The sequence below is a fragment of the Lipophrys pholis genome (genome assembly GCF_963383615.2).
Source record: "Lipophrys pholis genome assembly, chromosome: 18".
Lineage (NCBI taxonomy): Eukaryota > Metazoa > Chordata > Actinopteri > Blenniiformes > Blenniidae > Lipophrys > Lipophrys pholis.
In genome coordinates this window covers 12917114-12932362 of record NC_137646.1, presented here as the reverse complement: position 1 = coordinate 12932362, position 15249 = coordinate 12917114, and the positions used below count along the sequence as shown (strand labels likewise).

Sequence of the window (15249 nt, the reverse complement as noted above, 5' to 3'; positions counted from 1 at the left end):
AAAATCCGTCACCATCCTTCTGTGTACTCCTTCTGAGAGTGAGCCGACTGCCGCACATCAAACCCTCAGGTTACATTTGGTGGCAGTGTGGTGTTATTTTGGTGGGTTTTGTGCATTTGGTGAGTTTTAGTCACTTGACAGTGGAGTCTCATTTTTTCTTTCTTGCTGCATCGGCTTTGAAAACTCTTTTGGATCAGATGACCTGCAAGCTTTGTTTTTGTGCCTTCGTGAGTTTTGGAGAGATTTTATTTTGGTTGGAGGAATACGGCTCCTCCTTTTGCCTCACCTGCTGGCGCCCTCGAAATAGAGCTTCCACCTGCTCTCAAAGGAGGTGGGACGGAAGCAGATTTCTATACGCTAGTGGCCTCCGCTCTCCCGACTCGCCGAGCTGATGCTGCATTTCTGTATTGGGACAGCCTGACTCCATCAATTCAAAGAGACTATGATTCAGTCAAAGACAAACTTAAAGATGTTTTTGGACCAAAATACTCATTGCCATTCTTCCAAACACACGTAAATACTCGCCCTCGCAAACTAGGTGAATGTTTGGATGTGTACAGTGCTGACGGTACTCACCTTGTGCTTGAAGCCTTCCCCAAACTATGATCACAATGCGCTGGAAGGGAAGAATTTCACCGCTTTGTTGCCGACTTGGATCCCACTTGGCAATCAAGAATTCATGAAATGGGCACAGAAGACCTTGATGAAGCCCTACGTATTGCGAGCCGCTGTGAGAGGGCACGTGCAGGATTCCTTCACGCTCAGCCGCCAGAACAAGTGGCTATGACCCGTCCGAAACCCACCGGTGACAAACTCCTGTAAGCGGTGGAGCAGCTGACTCTTACAGTAACAAACCTGCAACTTGAAGTGAAACGGCTGCATGAGAAGCATGGCGACCTTGCTCGGCGTGACAGATCTTCTGATTCCCGATACATACTCCTTCACCTGGTGATATCAGACATCCTGCTAGAGGCTGTTACGCCCCTGAGCAGTATTATGGTCCCGGGTCAGAGTCTTGATACGAATGCTGTTCACCATCACAGACATCATGAGTATGGACGTACCGACAGATGTGACCGGCATCACTCGCCCTACCGATACTCGAGGTATAATAATGATTGGTTTTATATAGCGCTTTTCTGGACACTCTGAGACGCTTTACATTGCATTGTTCATTCACTCGATGGTGGTAAACTACGTCTGTTGCCACCGCTGCCCTGGGGCAGACTGACACAAGCAAGGCTGCCATTTTGCATCATCCAGACATTTCTCCTGCATGGTGACTGAACTCTCTTCTGTGTGGTTGTCCTGTTTCTTCTGGTCTGCCAGAGCTTGGTACTGCTTCTGGAAGTCTGCCTCTTTCTGGTGCATCTCTTCATGTATCTTTCTCAGCTTTGACTCGTTGTCCATAATCTTTTCCGTTAAGGTCGTCTTTTCAAGCAAGGTGCCGGTGGCTGCTGCTGCTTTTTCCCGTCGAAGTTAATTCAGCTTTCTCTCGTTCTCCTTCTTGCAAAGCAGCGATCTGTGTGGCCACCTTCCTTTATTGGTTGATCCAGCGCTCCTCCCACAGCGACTGTGCATTGTCTTTGGTCTTCTGCTCTCTCACAGTTGTCTTCAGGCTCTCAATTTCTGAGGTGAGCTCAGCCACAACCTCCTTCTGGCTTTTGCGGAGAGCGTCCTCCTCCATTTGTGCTCTCTGCTCTCCAGTCTCTGATTCCAGCAGTTATTCATGTCAGCCAGCATTTTGTCTGCCACTGTCTTCATCTGGCTGACTTTCTTGGCCAACAGACTCTCATCATATTTGATATCCATTCGCTTGTTCTGCAGAGTCTGTTTGAGGATGTTGACCCCCTCTTCCTTTTGCTGGAGCTTTATTTCCATTAGTTTTTGCTTGGCCTGTAAAGCTCTCAGTTGGTGTTCTTTTTCTCCAAGCATCTTCTCTTTTTTCTTTTTCAGAGGTGGTTAAACGCTGTTTCAGCTCAGTTATTTCAGAGTTCTGCTCCATGCTGATATGGCTGTAGAACTTGAGAGCCTTGTCCAAGGACTGAATTCTACATGGGAGATACTCAACATTTTCCGGCTGCATCTTTCTCTTTGTTTGAATCTCCAAGAAGATGCCGTCACTCAAGATGGCGAATTAAGGGAGAAATCTGGTGGAGATTATGTACTCGCATCTGAAATTTAACAACATAAAGACCATTAAAAAATCAGCATACTGCCATTTGAACATAACATGACCTCAGACCTTCCATTAAACAATATATTTTACTTACTTCATTACTTTTAAACAAACATTTGAACTTGTATCATTTGTGTGTGTGTCTTTTTTTCAAAAACACATGTTCAGAGCCTATGTAATGGATACTGCCCCATTACAACTTGTGATGCGTTTCTTATCGGATTGATCTGTTGTTTTTGCAATGAATCGCTTGAAAAACAATGATCAAGCTCTAAAAATAACACATCTGCTTGAAATGTGCTTAAAAACTGTCCCATAAATTCATATCAATACTGGTTGGAAAGTCATTTGTGGGTTTGAGCTGAAAATGTTTTATATATATATATATATATATATATATATATATATATATATATATATATTGCCAACTATTCTCTTGTGAAAGATCCAAACCAACCATGCCAGCAAGAGGTGCTGCATGACTTGGATAACACGTGTTGTACAGGCAGAGAACAAGAATATGAACGTGTGGTAGGAGGAAGAGGAGTCAAAGTGAGGAACCTTTCACTCACCCTTCACATCCAGGAGCTGCTCATCCGTCGTCCAGCGAGAGTTCTTCATTGGGGCCGGCCAAGTTTAAAATGTGAAATAGGTGCCCCCCCCCCCCATTTTGTTGTTATGTCAAGGTCACTTTGTTGATTAATATAATTTCAAGGTCCAATCTGTTTTAATAGAGGGCATTATAGGTTTCACCAGCAGAGGGCGCTCAGTGAGCATCAGTGGATGACTACTGTAGAAGAAGTCAGTACACGATGCGGCAGAGTTGAGACCACGCTGAATGCTCGCCGTTTCACCATTGTTTTTGTTTTTACTGGTAAGCTGGGTTGTAAACTATATCAAAGTAATAGCCAACAGTCGTGACAGATTGTAAGTGCCTTGGAGGGTAATCGATGTTGAGTTAAAGATTGTGCCGTTAAGTTTATGAGTGCATGAGAGTAAGTCACCACGTTGTGAATCCAAGATGGCGGACCTGTATTCCGTAGCGATCACGGAACCAGGGAACTGGCTCAGAGGTTCACGTGAAGTCAGGCTGGCTACTGATAGGTGCATATGGCTTCTGTTGAAACGTGTTTGTGAAGGTGTGAAACGGAGTCAGTGTGTCGGACCAGGAGGGGGTTGTGTCTAAACTGATCTACTGAAGTGAGTTTTTTTAATTGAACATTAATCGAATACAAACAGTTAAAAGACATTGGTTTAAAAGGGGATTGGTTTAATAAGCAATTCTGAGAGTCTTTAAAAGAACACTAAGAGCAATCTTTGAAAGCAATACAAGAGTATTTTGAGTTCATTAAGATATTTGATTATCAGGTAGAGTGTCTTGTGATTTTTCTGTTTCAGACTTGTAACATATGTGGATGGATGTAAATATAGTAATGTTATAGATGTAATTATTTTAGCCTTTGTGTTCTATTGTACGAGTATATTGTGTTCTGGTTATTGTAAAACTAGAATAAGTCAATACATGATGAGGCAGAGTTGAGATCACACCGAGAGCTTGACCACTGTTTTTTTTTTTTTTTTTTTTTTACAGTTCCGGTAGAAAAAGAAATATGTTGCATTGGAGATGAGTTGGCCCATCATCTTCACCAGTGTAACATGAAGAAGGAAAAGAAATGAACGGTTTTATTACCTCAGAAGGTCGGCACGTGTCAACACCTTCACTGACGCTCTGCTTCAAACTGCTGTTGTATAGTTTGATGGACTGAATCTGCAGGAAACGGAGGAAAGACAACAAGCGATGCTCTGGAGTCTGCTCGAACAGCACGTTGTCCTCCACCGTCCACTCCACGTCCAGGACCAGGGTGCAGTTGGCGAGGTCGGTCAGCAAGCGCTCCACGTCGTGCTTGTGCCACAGTAACATGCCCTGAGCCTGAAGAGGACGAGAGTCGGAAACACGAGGCAGCCACAGGTCAGGACGGCGGCGGACGGAGAAATTTAAAATTGTTAATCGCAGGTTGTCATGACAACGGCTGCCGTTCTAATGTGTGACAATTCCGGGAATGGTGCCGACAGCGTTTGGAAATGAACCTTCCTCCATTGAAATGAACGCACTGTGGCTGCACGTGTGCCCCATCCAAGATGGTGTCGCGCTGCAACGTCAATTCCAGTAGGCAGCGCCAGTCAAACCGTATATTAGTCTGTGTTCGATACGGTGTGTATGATGTGTATCAGTGACGTCTTTATCTGCCCCGCGGAGGAGGAGGAGCTAGAAGGAGATCCTTGAGGCCAGAGCTCCTGGTGGAGGTAGGGGTGGAGTTTACGGCGGGCAGAATGAGCAGGTGGTTGTGTACGGTGCTGTTCTGCAGGCGCGTCGCGGGTAGAGGCGGATGGGAGGGGCTGATGGAGGAGCGAGGCGCAGCAGTGGGGGAGGCTGGGGGGTGGAGGAAGAGGAGATAGAGATCTGGTTGGAGGGTGGAGAGGAGTTTTTAACTACACATTTCTTCTTGCCGTCTATCCATATAGTGGATCATATTTAGGCTCCTTTGTTTTCAAAATGAAAATTATTTTGTAAGATAGCAATCCACGGTGTAAACCATTTTAGCCAGAATTCCAGATAAAAGTCTGAGTTTGATCTATTTTTCTTTGTTTCTTGTACGTATAAATAGCATAGAGATGTTGGTTAGTGTCTTAAATGTACAAAAAAAGTATTGAACTATGCTAAAACAACTGTACGGTTGAAATGAGTAATTCGATGACTTCCTTTTCAACCTTTACCAGCACCTCAAATACAATAAAAACAAAAACCTTAAATTACACACAGTTGATTAAAGCTTGATATATGTTCAAGACCTTTCAAAATAAACTTAAACTTTACTTGGAGTTGATGAACTTCACCTGGATAATGTAATAATGGTCAATAGAATCATAATTTGCCCACCTTAACTGTAATAAACCCAATAATGTAACAACTACCCGACACTAATAAAACAGTTTAGACAATATCATAATATAATTTTGGCAATAATTTAATAAGTTATTACATTATTGAAACAGCATTAAAAAAGCTTTTTGAAGTATAGCCTTGAAAAATGTAACAACGTATCAATAATACTGTGTTTCATGGAAATACTATTTTTGGCAGCTGTTGTGCAGTTTTTCTTATCAAAAAATAGGTACATTGAATAACAGTCATACTGATTCAGTGAGGATACATATGCAGCAGTCTTTCTCATTATAGATCATTTATTTTTTACTGTTTTATGGAAGGACGGGTCACCAGTCCATCACACTCAACTCTTTCAACATGAAAATTTATGAAGATTGGAAAGTGTAATTCGAAATATTTGGATATTGCCTGTGGCGCCCCCCAGGGGTCAATGGTGGAACCTTAACTCTTTATAATATACGTCAATGACACATACAAAGTATCTGAACTTGTGAAATTTGTATCATTTGCAGATATTTTAGGAACTGGTGAGAGACTTAATCACTTCAGAGTGAACTATAATTAAAATATGACTTGACAAATATAAGTTATCATTAAATCTGCGTAAAGCAAAAAAGATTTTGGGGAAAATGTAAAGACGTGTTAGATCAGAAATGACTTTACATTCTTTATAATTCACTGGTTTTAACTTATTTAACCTACAGTATGGAGGGATAGGGAAATACTTGTACAAACTCATTACAAAGAGTTTTTATTCTGCAACAAAGAGCAATCTCCTGTTTTTACAGGGTTTGTGTGTTAATGGAGTTGCATTGATGGATGGTTGTGCTGTAACTGTTGTATAAAATTGTAACCGTTGATGTTTTGGTGTATGAATGTAATGACACCGATGTCAAATTACGAAGATTATGTTGTTTGACTTGAAATGAAGCTGACGCAAAGGAGTAGGATTGAATACATTTACATTTCTCCCTACTTATTTTCGAACATGCAAATCCAGAGTGACACATAAGGGATTGTGTTTGTCCTCTTCATTTGTTAACTCATTTGGATGTTTTTTCCTTGTTCCTTGTCTGTCTGTTTGTTGTTTCTTTCTTTACATGTTCGAAATAAAGATCTATCAAATCAAACTGAACATTTTGCAAAACATTGGGAAGAAACGCTGGATTTCACACTTAATAATAATCAGAACAGCTTGGGATTTTACTCCAAACTCTGAAGAGTGAAACTGTTGTCGCGCGACTTTGGAGCGTTTCTCTCCCTCTGCGTATTTCCGTGCGTCTGCGTGTCTAAAGAGGAGGAAGCTCGACGCCCATTTCCAGGCAAGAAGCATTCCCCCCACCAGCCTGGAGGGGAAAGGAAAGCTGCGTTTTTATTTCTTCACATTTGAAAGCAGCGCAGAGAGGCGGGGAAGAGACGGGCTCTCTCTTCTCCTCACACCAACAACATCCCAGGGACACAAATGTGAGAGGAAAAGGGATGAACATGGAGCTACAAAGTTTACAATTGTGCCTTTTGGGCTGCTTGTCTTTCACCGTTCAAAGCAAACCAGGTAAGGAAATCCCCACATTGACTTGTTGCGGTGTAGTTGTTATCCTTGAGTAACTTCTCCTGAGCGGAAATTCGGGGTTTCCCAGCAGTGACACTACGTCGGCTGCGTCACGGCTGGGAAAATGTGAGGATTGGGTGGGCGAGGGTTCGAGCCCCGGTCCAACCAGAAATGAAACTTCCTATTTCGTTCTTTTACAGTGGACTCTGTTAAAAAAAAAAAAGAAGCAGATATTTTCTTTTAGTCGGAATTGACTAAATACACCTGTTATAGTGTCACAACATGTTCTCCAGGTTAGAAATCATTTACTCAATGAGTTAGAAATACAGAGAGAATGAGTGGACTTCAAACAATACAGAAGACTGAAGTATACTGATATGGTAGAGTTTTATCTACAGAAAGACATGGACTGTTGGTATTTTTAATCAAGCTGTCAGTGATGTACAGTCCGAATAATTCACAAATGGGGTTGGGAATTGAAACCAGTTTTTTTTTGGCACCTGTTCCAAGTGTTTCTTGGAATCGTTTGCTAATCTTGAAAAGGGAGTGAATCTCAACCCAGTAGCAGCTGCAACATTACCATGTCCTGTGCTGTATTTACTGTTCATACTAATATGGCTGTGGGCCTCTTACAGAAAGACCTTACAGGTGGGTTTGTAAAGTCCTGTTACTTCTAAATTAAACAAAGTTGATGCTAGTAGACCTGTTTCTTCTTAATTTTATTCAAATGAGAATCAATAAAGAAACAAATCTTTAAGCAGAGTGGAAAATGGAATCACAATCATATAAAAATCATATCAATTCCCATCCCTATTCACAAATATACAGAAATGAGAGACAGATCATTGAGTTTACAACAGTAATAATAGACATTTAATTAGATGATTACACTTACACACAAAATTGTTTACACACATTTCTTGAAAGTGCAACACTGAACAAAAAAAAGTCATGATGAATGGAGAAGAATTTTCCATTCATCATGGTGTTTTACATTGAGCACGTCAATGTTCATCTGCTTCTTTTAAATGTCTACTCATATTATGATTTATGTGTGTCATTTGAAAGCAAAATACCCTCTTGAGAAGAAATAACATTGTTTTGAATGTAAAGCGTCTTTTTGCTGGTGAATTGAGGGGTTTCGCCCATTGTGTGTGTGTGTGTGTGTGTGTGTGTGTGTGTGTGTGTGTGTGTGTGTGTGTGTGTGTGTGTGTGTGTGTGTTTTAAATGTGTCTAGAGTTTTGAGAGTATGAGGCATGCTTCCAGGAAATGTGCGTAAACAATTGAGAAAAACTGTAAATGGACACATGCATGAGCCATATCACATTTCTGCAGGGTCTGAGAGCTTCGTGTAAACAAGTAATAGCCTCAGTATCTAGTATTTTAACAGGAAGCGGCGCTTTTGGCTGTAACTGTATCACTGCCACTGTTAGTAAGAATCTCCTAATGATGGCTAAATAAAGCTTGAAGGGTCTGATTTTCTTTAAGCGGGTTTTGAACTATGATCTTGTGGTCACAAGCTTATAGGGTTTGTATTGTGACACATCAGCTCAGGCATTTCCTAGAAGCACAGCTGTTTTTTTCAGCTGGGTCATGTTTCCTGCCTCTCTGGTTCACACTGAGTAAAAAAAGAGTTACCATGTTGTTTTTATTCACTTCAGGAAAAGTCCTCCCTCCCCGAAATGTGTCCGCTCTGTGGGACACTGACTTCAACCCGGGCCTGTCCTGGTATCCTCCACTGCACTCAACAACCAACTGCTCCTATGCAGCGTCTGCGACAATCAAATCATCGACGGTCACAAAAGTACGTGTCCGCCTGTGTCTTTGGAAAGCATTTCATCATGTCTCACGGCTCATGTGTGCATCGTGGTTACAAAATCGGTCTGAAGGTTGTCTGGTTTCGTCATAGCTACGTCCAAGTGTCGCTTATTTTTTTTAACTTGTTAGACTTGTTACGGTTACATTATAAGTCTTGTCATGACCTACATCTGTTTCTCCCTATTACACTTGCCGACAACGTCAGAAACAAAATGTGTATTATAAACTTCAGGCTCACTACTTTTAATCCGAGCGCTAACTGCCAAGCCATGGATGGTGACTTATGTCTCATACGTTGTGGTGACAGAGCAGAGCATTTTATGTATTTTATTGTTTTTCTGCACAGAGAAAATACAACACACAGAAACAAATCCCCCACACCGCGACCCATCAGACAGCATGAAAGAGAAGAAGAAATGCAAAATATAGTCCAATTAACCAGAACAGTAATGATAGTAAAACAACTAATGACAATAGTGAATGCAGTAGTAATAATACAACAATAATTTTAAGATAATTAGATAGAGAAGAAAAAAATAGATTAATAAAACTAGATTTAGTAAAATAAGAGACAGTTCTAGTTTGTCTGCAGTCTGCAATATGGAATCACGAGTAAAGAGCAACAAGTCATCAAAACCCATTATATAGTTTGAGAGCTAAAGGGGGAGAATTTATTCCATTCAAAATAACTGTCTGTCGCTCAACAGCAGATTTCCAAGATCTGCAGGTATATAATTTAGAAAAGGTGTCCAAACTGTTAAAAATAATTGGTCTTTACTCTTTACTGTAGCTTGTAGCCTTCGTGAGGGAGGATATTAAAGATCTCCCTGTACCAGATAGTGATATTAAAGGTGGGGGTTTGACCCAGTTTTGCAGAATACACTTCCGAGCAACTAGAAGGAGTTTTTCATGTCATGTAGAAAGTTGTAAGTCTGTAGATGGGAAGGCCTATAGGAGGAAATGTTCATTCTTGAAGACACATTCTTTGACAGAATTGACTCATACGGTCATTTATTTCAAAGAATTTAAATGAGGGTCCACAGCTTCGTCACATGTCTGGGTGTTGGGATGCTTCATGTGATTCACTGGGTGCTCTTTTACCTCCATTGATGATGTTTAGAAGCCGAAAAAGTCTCCCGTCAACATTCCTTTCCTGATAATGGAGGGAGGGTCCATCCACTGGAACATTGCCACAGTCTGTCAAGGCTCAAAGAGCGAGCCGGTGGCCTTCAACATCTCCTACCCAGGTAACATCAATGAGTAAGACTTCCTCTCTTTTGACCCAACCTTTGACCAAAATAGACGCTTTTACCCTTTTCCATCGAATACAATTCATCTGGAGGAACAGCGTAACGTCAGAGCGCCGCGGTCATCAAGAAAAACGCTTTGCTTCATCAAGATATTCCTTAATAAGAGTGTTTGATATTAAAAAGGCCCTTAAAACAAGCCCAAAGCAAAACAGCTCAAACAGCCAAGGAGGAGTGGGCTGAAGGCGACACAGATGTCCGTCCTGACGCGGGGGAGCTGAGGGTGAATGCGAACATGGCTAGCTTGCAAGTGAGACAATTTTGACAAGAAAAACGCCAACACTCTCCGAGAGCTGAGAGAAGACATTAAGGCAACCAACAGCAGAATTGACAAGGCCGAAATGCGAATTTCAGGAACAGAGGACATGGGCTGAAGGAGGCTACGAGCTATCTGCTAAAGCTCTAGGAAACGCTGGAGGCTAAGCTAATGGATCAAGGGGGAAGAAGCAAGATATGAGAATATAAGAATTGACGGTATAAAGGGAGGGTCGGAGGACAGCTCCACATCGATGGAAGTATTTGTGGAACTCTGGGAAAAACTGCAGCAGCCTCTGGCTAAAATACCTAAAGAGCGAGAACATCGCGTAATGAGTCACGACTTTTTCCCCCCGAGATCCATCGCGGTTAAGTCCGCCAGCAGCGAAACTAAAGAAGAGATCCTGAAAATGATTTGTCAAAAAAAGGGATTCCTGGATCAGGAGAAAAGAGTATAATATCTGCCGTTTCCATGTAAACAGGCATTGTTTTGAAAATGTTGCCGTGTAAACACGAAGCCTTTTCGAAGCGAAAATGCCAAACGATGCGTAACGTTGTCATGTAAACGGGGCCTAAATGTCACATTCGTCACTTTGAACTGTAAAGACAAGACTCCTTTTGGTCTGCAAATAAAAAGTGTTTTTTGTTGTGTGTATTTCAAGGTGTGTGCATGTGTTTGTGTTCCTCTCAGAGCTGGTGATGGACTTGGATTGCTACTTGTATTCTCCACACAATGCTCGCTGCCAGTGGTCACCAGTCAGACTCCCTCCAGACTTTGGATTTTACTATCAGTACGACTTTTGTTCTGTTTCTGTGGATAAACAAGAGAAGTATAAGTAACAATGTGGATTTTGTATAAAGTTTGCTACAACCAGTTGTTTTGAGCCGTAGCCTTCATGCCATCCATCACCTCCATTGAATTTGCTTTTCCTTGTTTATGTCCTAGGTTAGTAAACGAATGTGGCGAGGACTCCGGTCCATTCGCTTTACAGGAGTGCTCGTCGTACAGTTTGACGGACGGCGTGAAGTCTGGCTGTGAGCTGCAGGCCACCAGTTGTAACGTTGTCTACGTCCTATTCAACGGAACTCTGAACAGCAAGCCGGTCAGAAACACCTTCAAGAGAGGCCTGAAAGATGATGGTGCATATGCAAATATCCATTTTCGAAATTCTTGTTGAAATGTCTTTCGCTTTTGCAGTGAAGAAAACATCCATGATGTCTTCTTCTTGACAGTGAGACCACCTCTGGTAGATTGGACAGTCACAAAAAGTGGCAACAAATTCAATATCAGCTGGAATCCTCCTGATATCACAGTTCCAGATGGATGGATGATTCAAATAAATTACACTGAATGTGGTGTGACACATGAGGTAAGAGACACAACAATCTGCTTCTTGAATGTCTTTCAGTTCATTTTTCTGTTGGAGGACATAAATTGGTTAGAAAACTGAATGAAATGTTTTAAATTTTGATTTCACAGCTACCAGAATTATAAAGACATTTATATATATATATAGTCAACCTTTACACAGAAATTAAGTAATGCTACGAAATTTTCAATATCTGACAATATTATTCATGTGGATTCACTATATTGTAATGAAAAAGACTACTGAAAAAGCTGTAAGTGCTCAAAGGCAATAATGGAAACAGGTAAAATCTATTTTTTTTAGCGGGTGAATTGACTTCAAAAGGTAAAACAAATAATAAATAAATAGCATTAAAGTGTAAAACAGTACAAACCATGAAAAAGTTCTAAAATAGCAACAAAAAAAGCAATAAAGTGGTAAAAAATTACAATGAAACTGCTGAAAAAACCCATAAAAAACTGCTAAAATGACCAAAAATAGATACAAATAGCTAACAAGCCAAAATAATTAAAACAATTTGAAAACAGAATGTTTAAACAGCTGAAACTGTTAAAATAGTAATAGTAAATTTTATAGCGCCTGTTTGACAGAGTAACCGATTTAAAGCGCAACACTCAAGTTTGTTCAGTCGAATATTTGGAGTAATTAAAGACGCGGTGCTGGTGGAAGGTCTTCCGACTCATTTTTTATTACAGTGTGGGTTTGCCTGAGTTGACACCACTTCAGTCTGAGAACTGTCCTCTGGGAAAACTCTCTGTCCTCAAGTTGGAGTCGTGGGACGTTGTCCATATCCAAACAAGACGACCCGGGGGGAGGGTTGTGTGTGTGTGTGTGTGTGTGTGTGTGTGTGTGTGTGTGTGTGTGTGTGTGTGTGTGTGTGTGTGTGTGTGTGTGTGTGTGTGTGTGTGTGTGTGTGTGTGTGTGTGTGTGTGTGTGTGTGTGTGTGTGTGTGTGCGTGTGTGTGTGTCAGGGGGGGATAAGTAATGTGTCTGGACTTTTTTATTTATTTATTTAAGTGAATGATGCACATTCTCTTCGGTTTTCTTCAGCCTTTAGCCATAGAAAGAGAAACGTCATACCTGCTGGTCCTGGACTCTGGCTGTCACAACAGCATCGCCGTCAGAGCAAAGAGTCAGAGTGGAGTGACGCCGTGGGGCGACTGGAAGCATTTCGGTACGTGTTGTTTGTTTTAATCTTTCTGGATTTATCTTCCGTCTTCACACACTGATGAATCTGAGCTCGTCGATGTGTTGACTTTCACATGAAGATGCTGACATGTTGCTGTATATCGTGCTGTGCGTCGTTCCAGTGATGATCGCCGCCCTGGTGGCCTTGATCTGTGTGTGTTTCCAGAAGTACGTTCGTTCCCGTTCATTCCGCTGCTGTCTCTATTCATTGGTCTCTCCAGTGGTGTATAATTCACTATCTCCAAACAGGAACAAGGCCACAATCTTCCCCAAAGTGCCAGAGCCTATAGATTACCTCAGCGAATTTTCAAACGACAACAACAACACGAAGGTGACACATTTATTTTTCTTTCCTCAAGAGTGATGTTTCATTAACCTTTATTTAACGGGCATTGTATTGAACACACCTGGTATTCTCACGTATCCAGTCTCCTTTGAATTGTCTTTAAATCAGTTCTTGAAATTTATTAAAAGATGCAATTAAATTAAACATTGAACTTAATCTGACGCTTTTTCATACCGCAACTTCCTCTCAAGTGAGCGTGCGAGATTTTGAGCGTTCGGCGCGTGTTGATTGGCCGCAGCAACTGTCAATCATGGCGAGAGCAGAGAGATAGCATAGCAGTATTTTGCCAACATAAAAGATAAAAAATGGTGGAGCCACGTAGAGCAACGCACCCCGGAGTTTTAAAACCACATGGGGTTCTAAGATTGATATTAGTTCCGTTAGCGGCTCGTGGCTAACTGCTAGCAGCTAAATCTAACAGAGGAGGGTTTAAGATATTAGCCTCCTGTGGTGACATCATCACAGGAGCACAAGCAAAACCTTGTGGAAGATTTTGAACAACATTTGAACAAAAATGTGATTTCTGGGTGACGACTCCTTTAATCATTTAACTATTATCAAATGCAACCATTTTTCCCAATTCCTTATCGATTGTCTTTTGCTGTTAGAATGATTCCAACATGACGCTGCAGACACGCTGCCTTTTATTTCAAGCTCCCCTCCACACAAACTGGGATAATTGAGACAAATAAAGTAGATAAATTCATGGATTCTTTAAAAAGGGAGTGAAAAGGTTCCTATTTTGCAGCTCTTGTTGATTTGTATTGCTGCTTACTGGTGTTTTATATCGTTGATTTTAGTTTCGGTTGTTGTTTTTAGCACTTTGAGATCTTTGACTGTAAAGCGCAATACAAACAATACGCGTTATTGAGAAGATTCACTCAACACTGGCACAAATACCGTCTGTGATGTGTGTTTATTACGTGAACTTCTTTCATTGTGTGAGGCAGTAAAAGGCAGCGATCTATGAGTCCATATTTTGATAAATTGTGTGTGAAATCATAAGGACGGCGACAGTTTGTTTAGTGTGATCGCCAATATGTGAGTTGTACACGAGTTTTCCGTGAGCAAACTAAAGAAGGTACTCCAGGTGGCGAAAAGGAGAAAACCGTTCTTTGGTTGTAATGTTTGTATGTGAGGATTCTGCCTTTGTTTTGCTCGACCCCTGCATTTTACAGTCAAACCTTGTGACGACGGCTCCAGTTAACCAGTTTATTTTTCTTCACTCAAGTCACGCTGAAGACCTGCAGTCCACTGGCTCATGAAAAAAGTCCAACTCGCTCTGACGCTCACATTCTGTTCTCCTTTTCTTCTTTTCTCCAGAACGTTTTTTACAACTTTTACACCCCGGTGAAGGAAGAGGAATGTAAGATTTCAGTGGTGCTCGACCCGCAACTCAGCAGAGCAAACTGCTGACACCCGTCAAATCTCACTTTCAACAAGGAAGAAGGAAAATGACGGCAGCTACCGTATTTCTTCATGAGCTGCTGCAGCTAAAACCACGCTGTGGTGTCGACGGAGTCGGGCACCAGGAAGTTTTTTCTGAATGAGATATCTGTATCGGGACACACCAGACATGCCAGTATTTCCGGTGTTAGTTCATATAACGTTAATATAGTGCTTTAATAAAAAAAGAAAAAGAGATAGGCACTATTCTATTATAGGTTTTACATAATCCTGCTGGTGCAGTGACTATATCTGGAGTCTGACGGAGTTTTCAATTAGTTCAACTCTTCAACCATTTGGTAGCTGGAGTTCTCCGATTATCGATTGACGGCAAAAATATTTCCCATGTTTTCTCATCTGTAATATACAATATATATATATAAATACGCCAGACTTTTTTAATTAACCTCTTTGCATTAACAAGCATTTCTAAACACAGACATAGACAGACACTGTGTAGAAAGCAAAGTGTAACTACTGGAGAATGAACATCTCTCAAGCCGCTTCACTTGAAGAAAGAAGTTAAGAAACACAGAGACAATTGGTAAGAAAATTTCAAAATCTTGTGGGAGTGACACAGCTTAGAAGAATCTATTTTTTTTATATATATATCTTGTGCAATAGCTTATTACTCTTGTGTTAGTTCCTTCCTACTTTTTGAGATTATACAACAGCTTGTACATTCACTCTTCAAGCTTAAAACTAATGGTTTCAGAAGTTGTTTCGTCCATTAGAAGCAGTTTATTATTATTATTTTTATCTTCATCACTTTCCTCAGTTTTGGTCCAGCATGTGCTCCACACGTGCTGCTGAGTGTGATGTTTGAATAAACTTGATCTTTCATG

General features: G+C 41.1%; 1 protein-coding gene across 3 annotated transcripts; it reads left to right on the top strand.

The window, feature by feature from the left end:
- The first annotated feature begins 6428 nt into the window (after nt 1–6428).
- On the top strand, nt 6429–15249 carry il13ra1 (interleukin 13 receptor, alpha 1). 3 transcript variants are annotated; one of them, XM_080486608.1, is made up of 10 exons: nt 6429–6678; nt 8337–8479; nt 9614–9740; nt 10747–10846; nt 11002–11195; nt 11289–11425; nt 12475–12598; nt 12693–12780; nt 12862–12943; nt 14282–15249. In XM_080486608.1, the coding sequence occupies exons 1-10, from the start codon at nt 6606–6608 to the stop codon at nt 14372–14374; spliced, it is 1161 nt and encodes a 386-aa protein (XP_080342734.1). In that variant the 5' UTR covers nt 6429–6605; the 3' UTR covers nt 14375–15249. The 3 variants fall into 3 exon arrangements, with proteins under 3 accessions (XP_080342734.1, XP_080342736.1, XP_080342735.1); XM_080486610.1 differs by lacking the exon at nt 12693–12780; XM_080486609.1 differs by lacking the exons at nt 12693–12780; nt 12862–12943.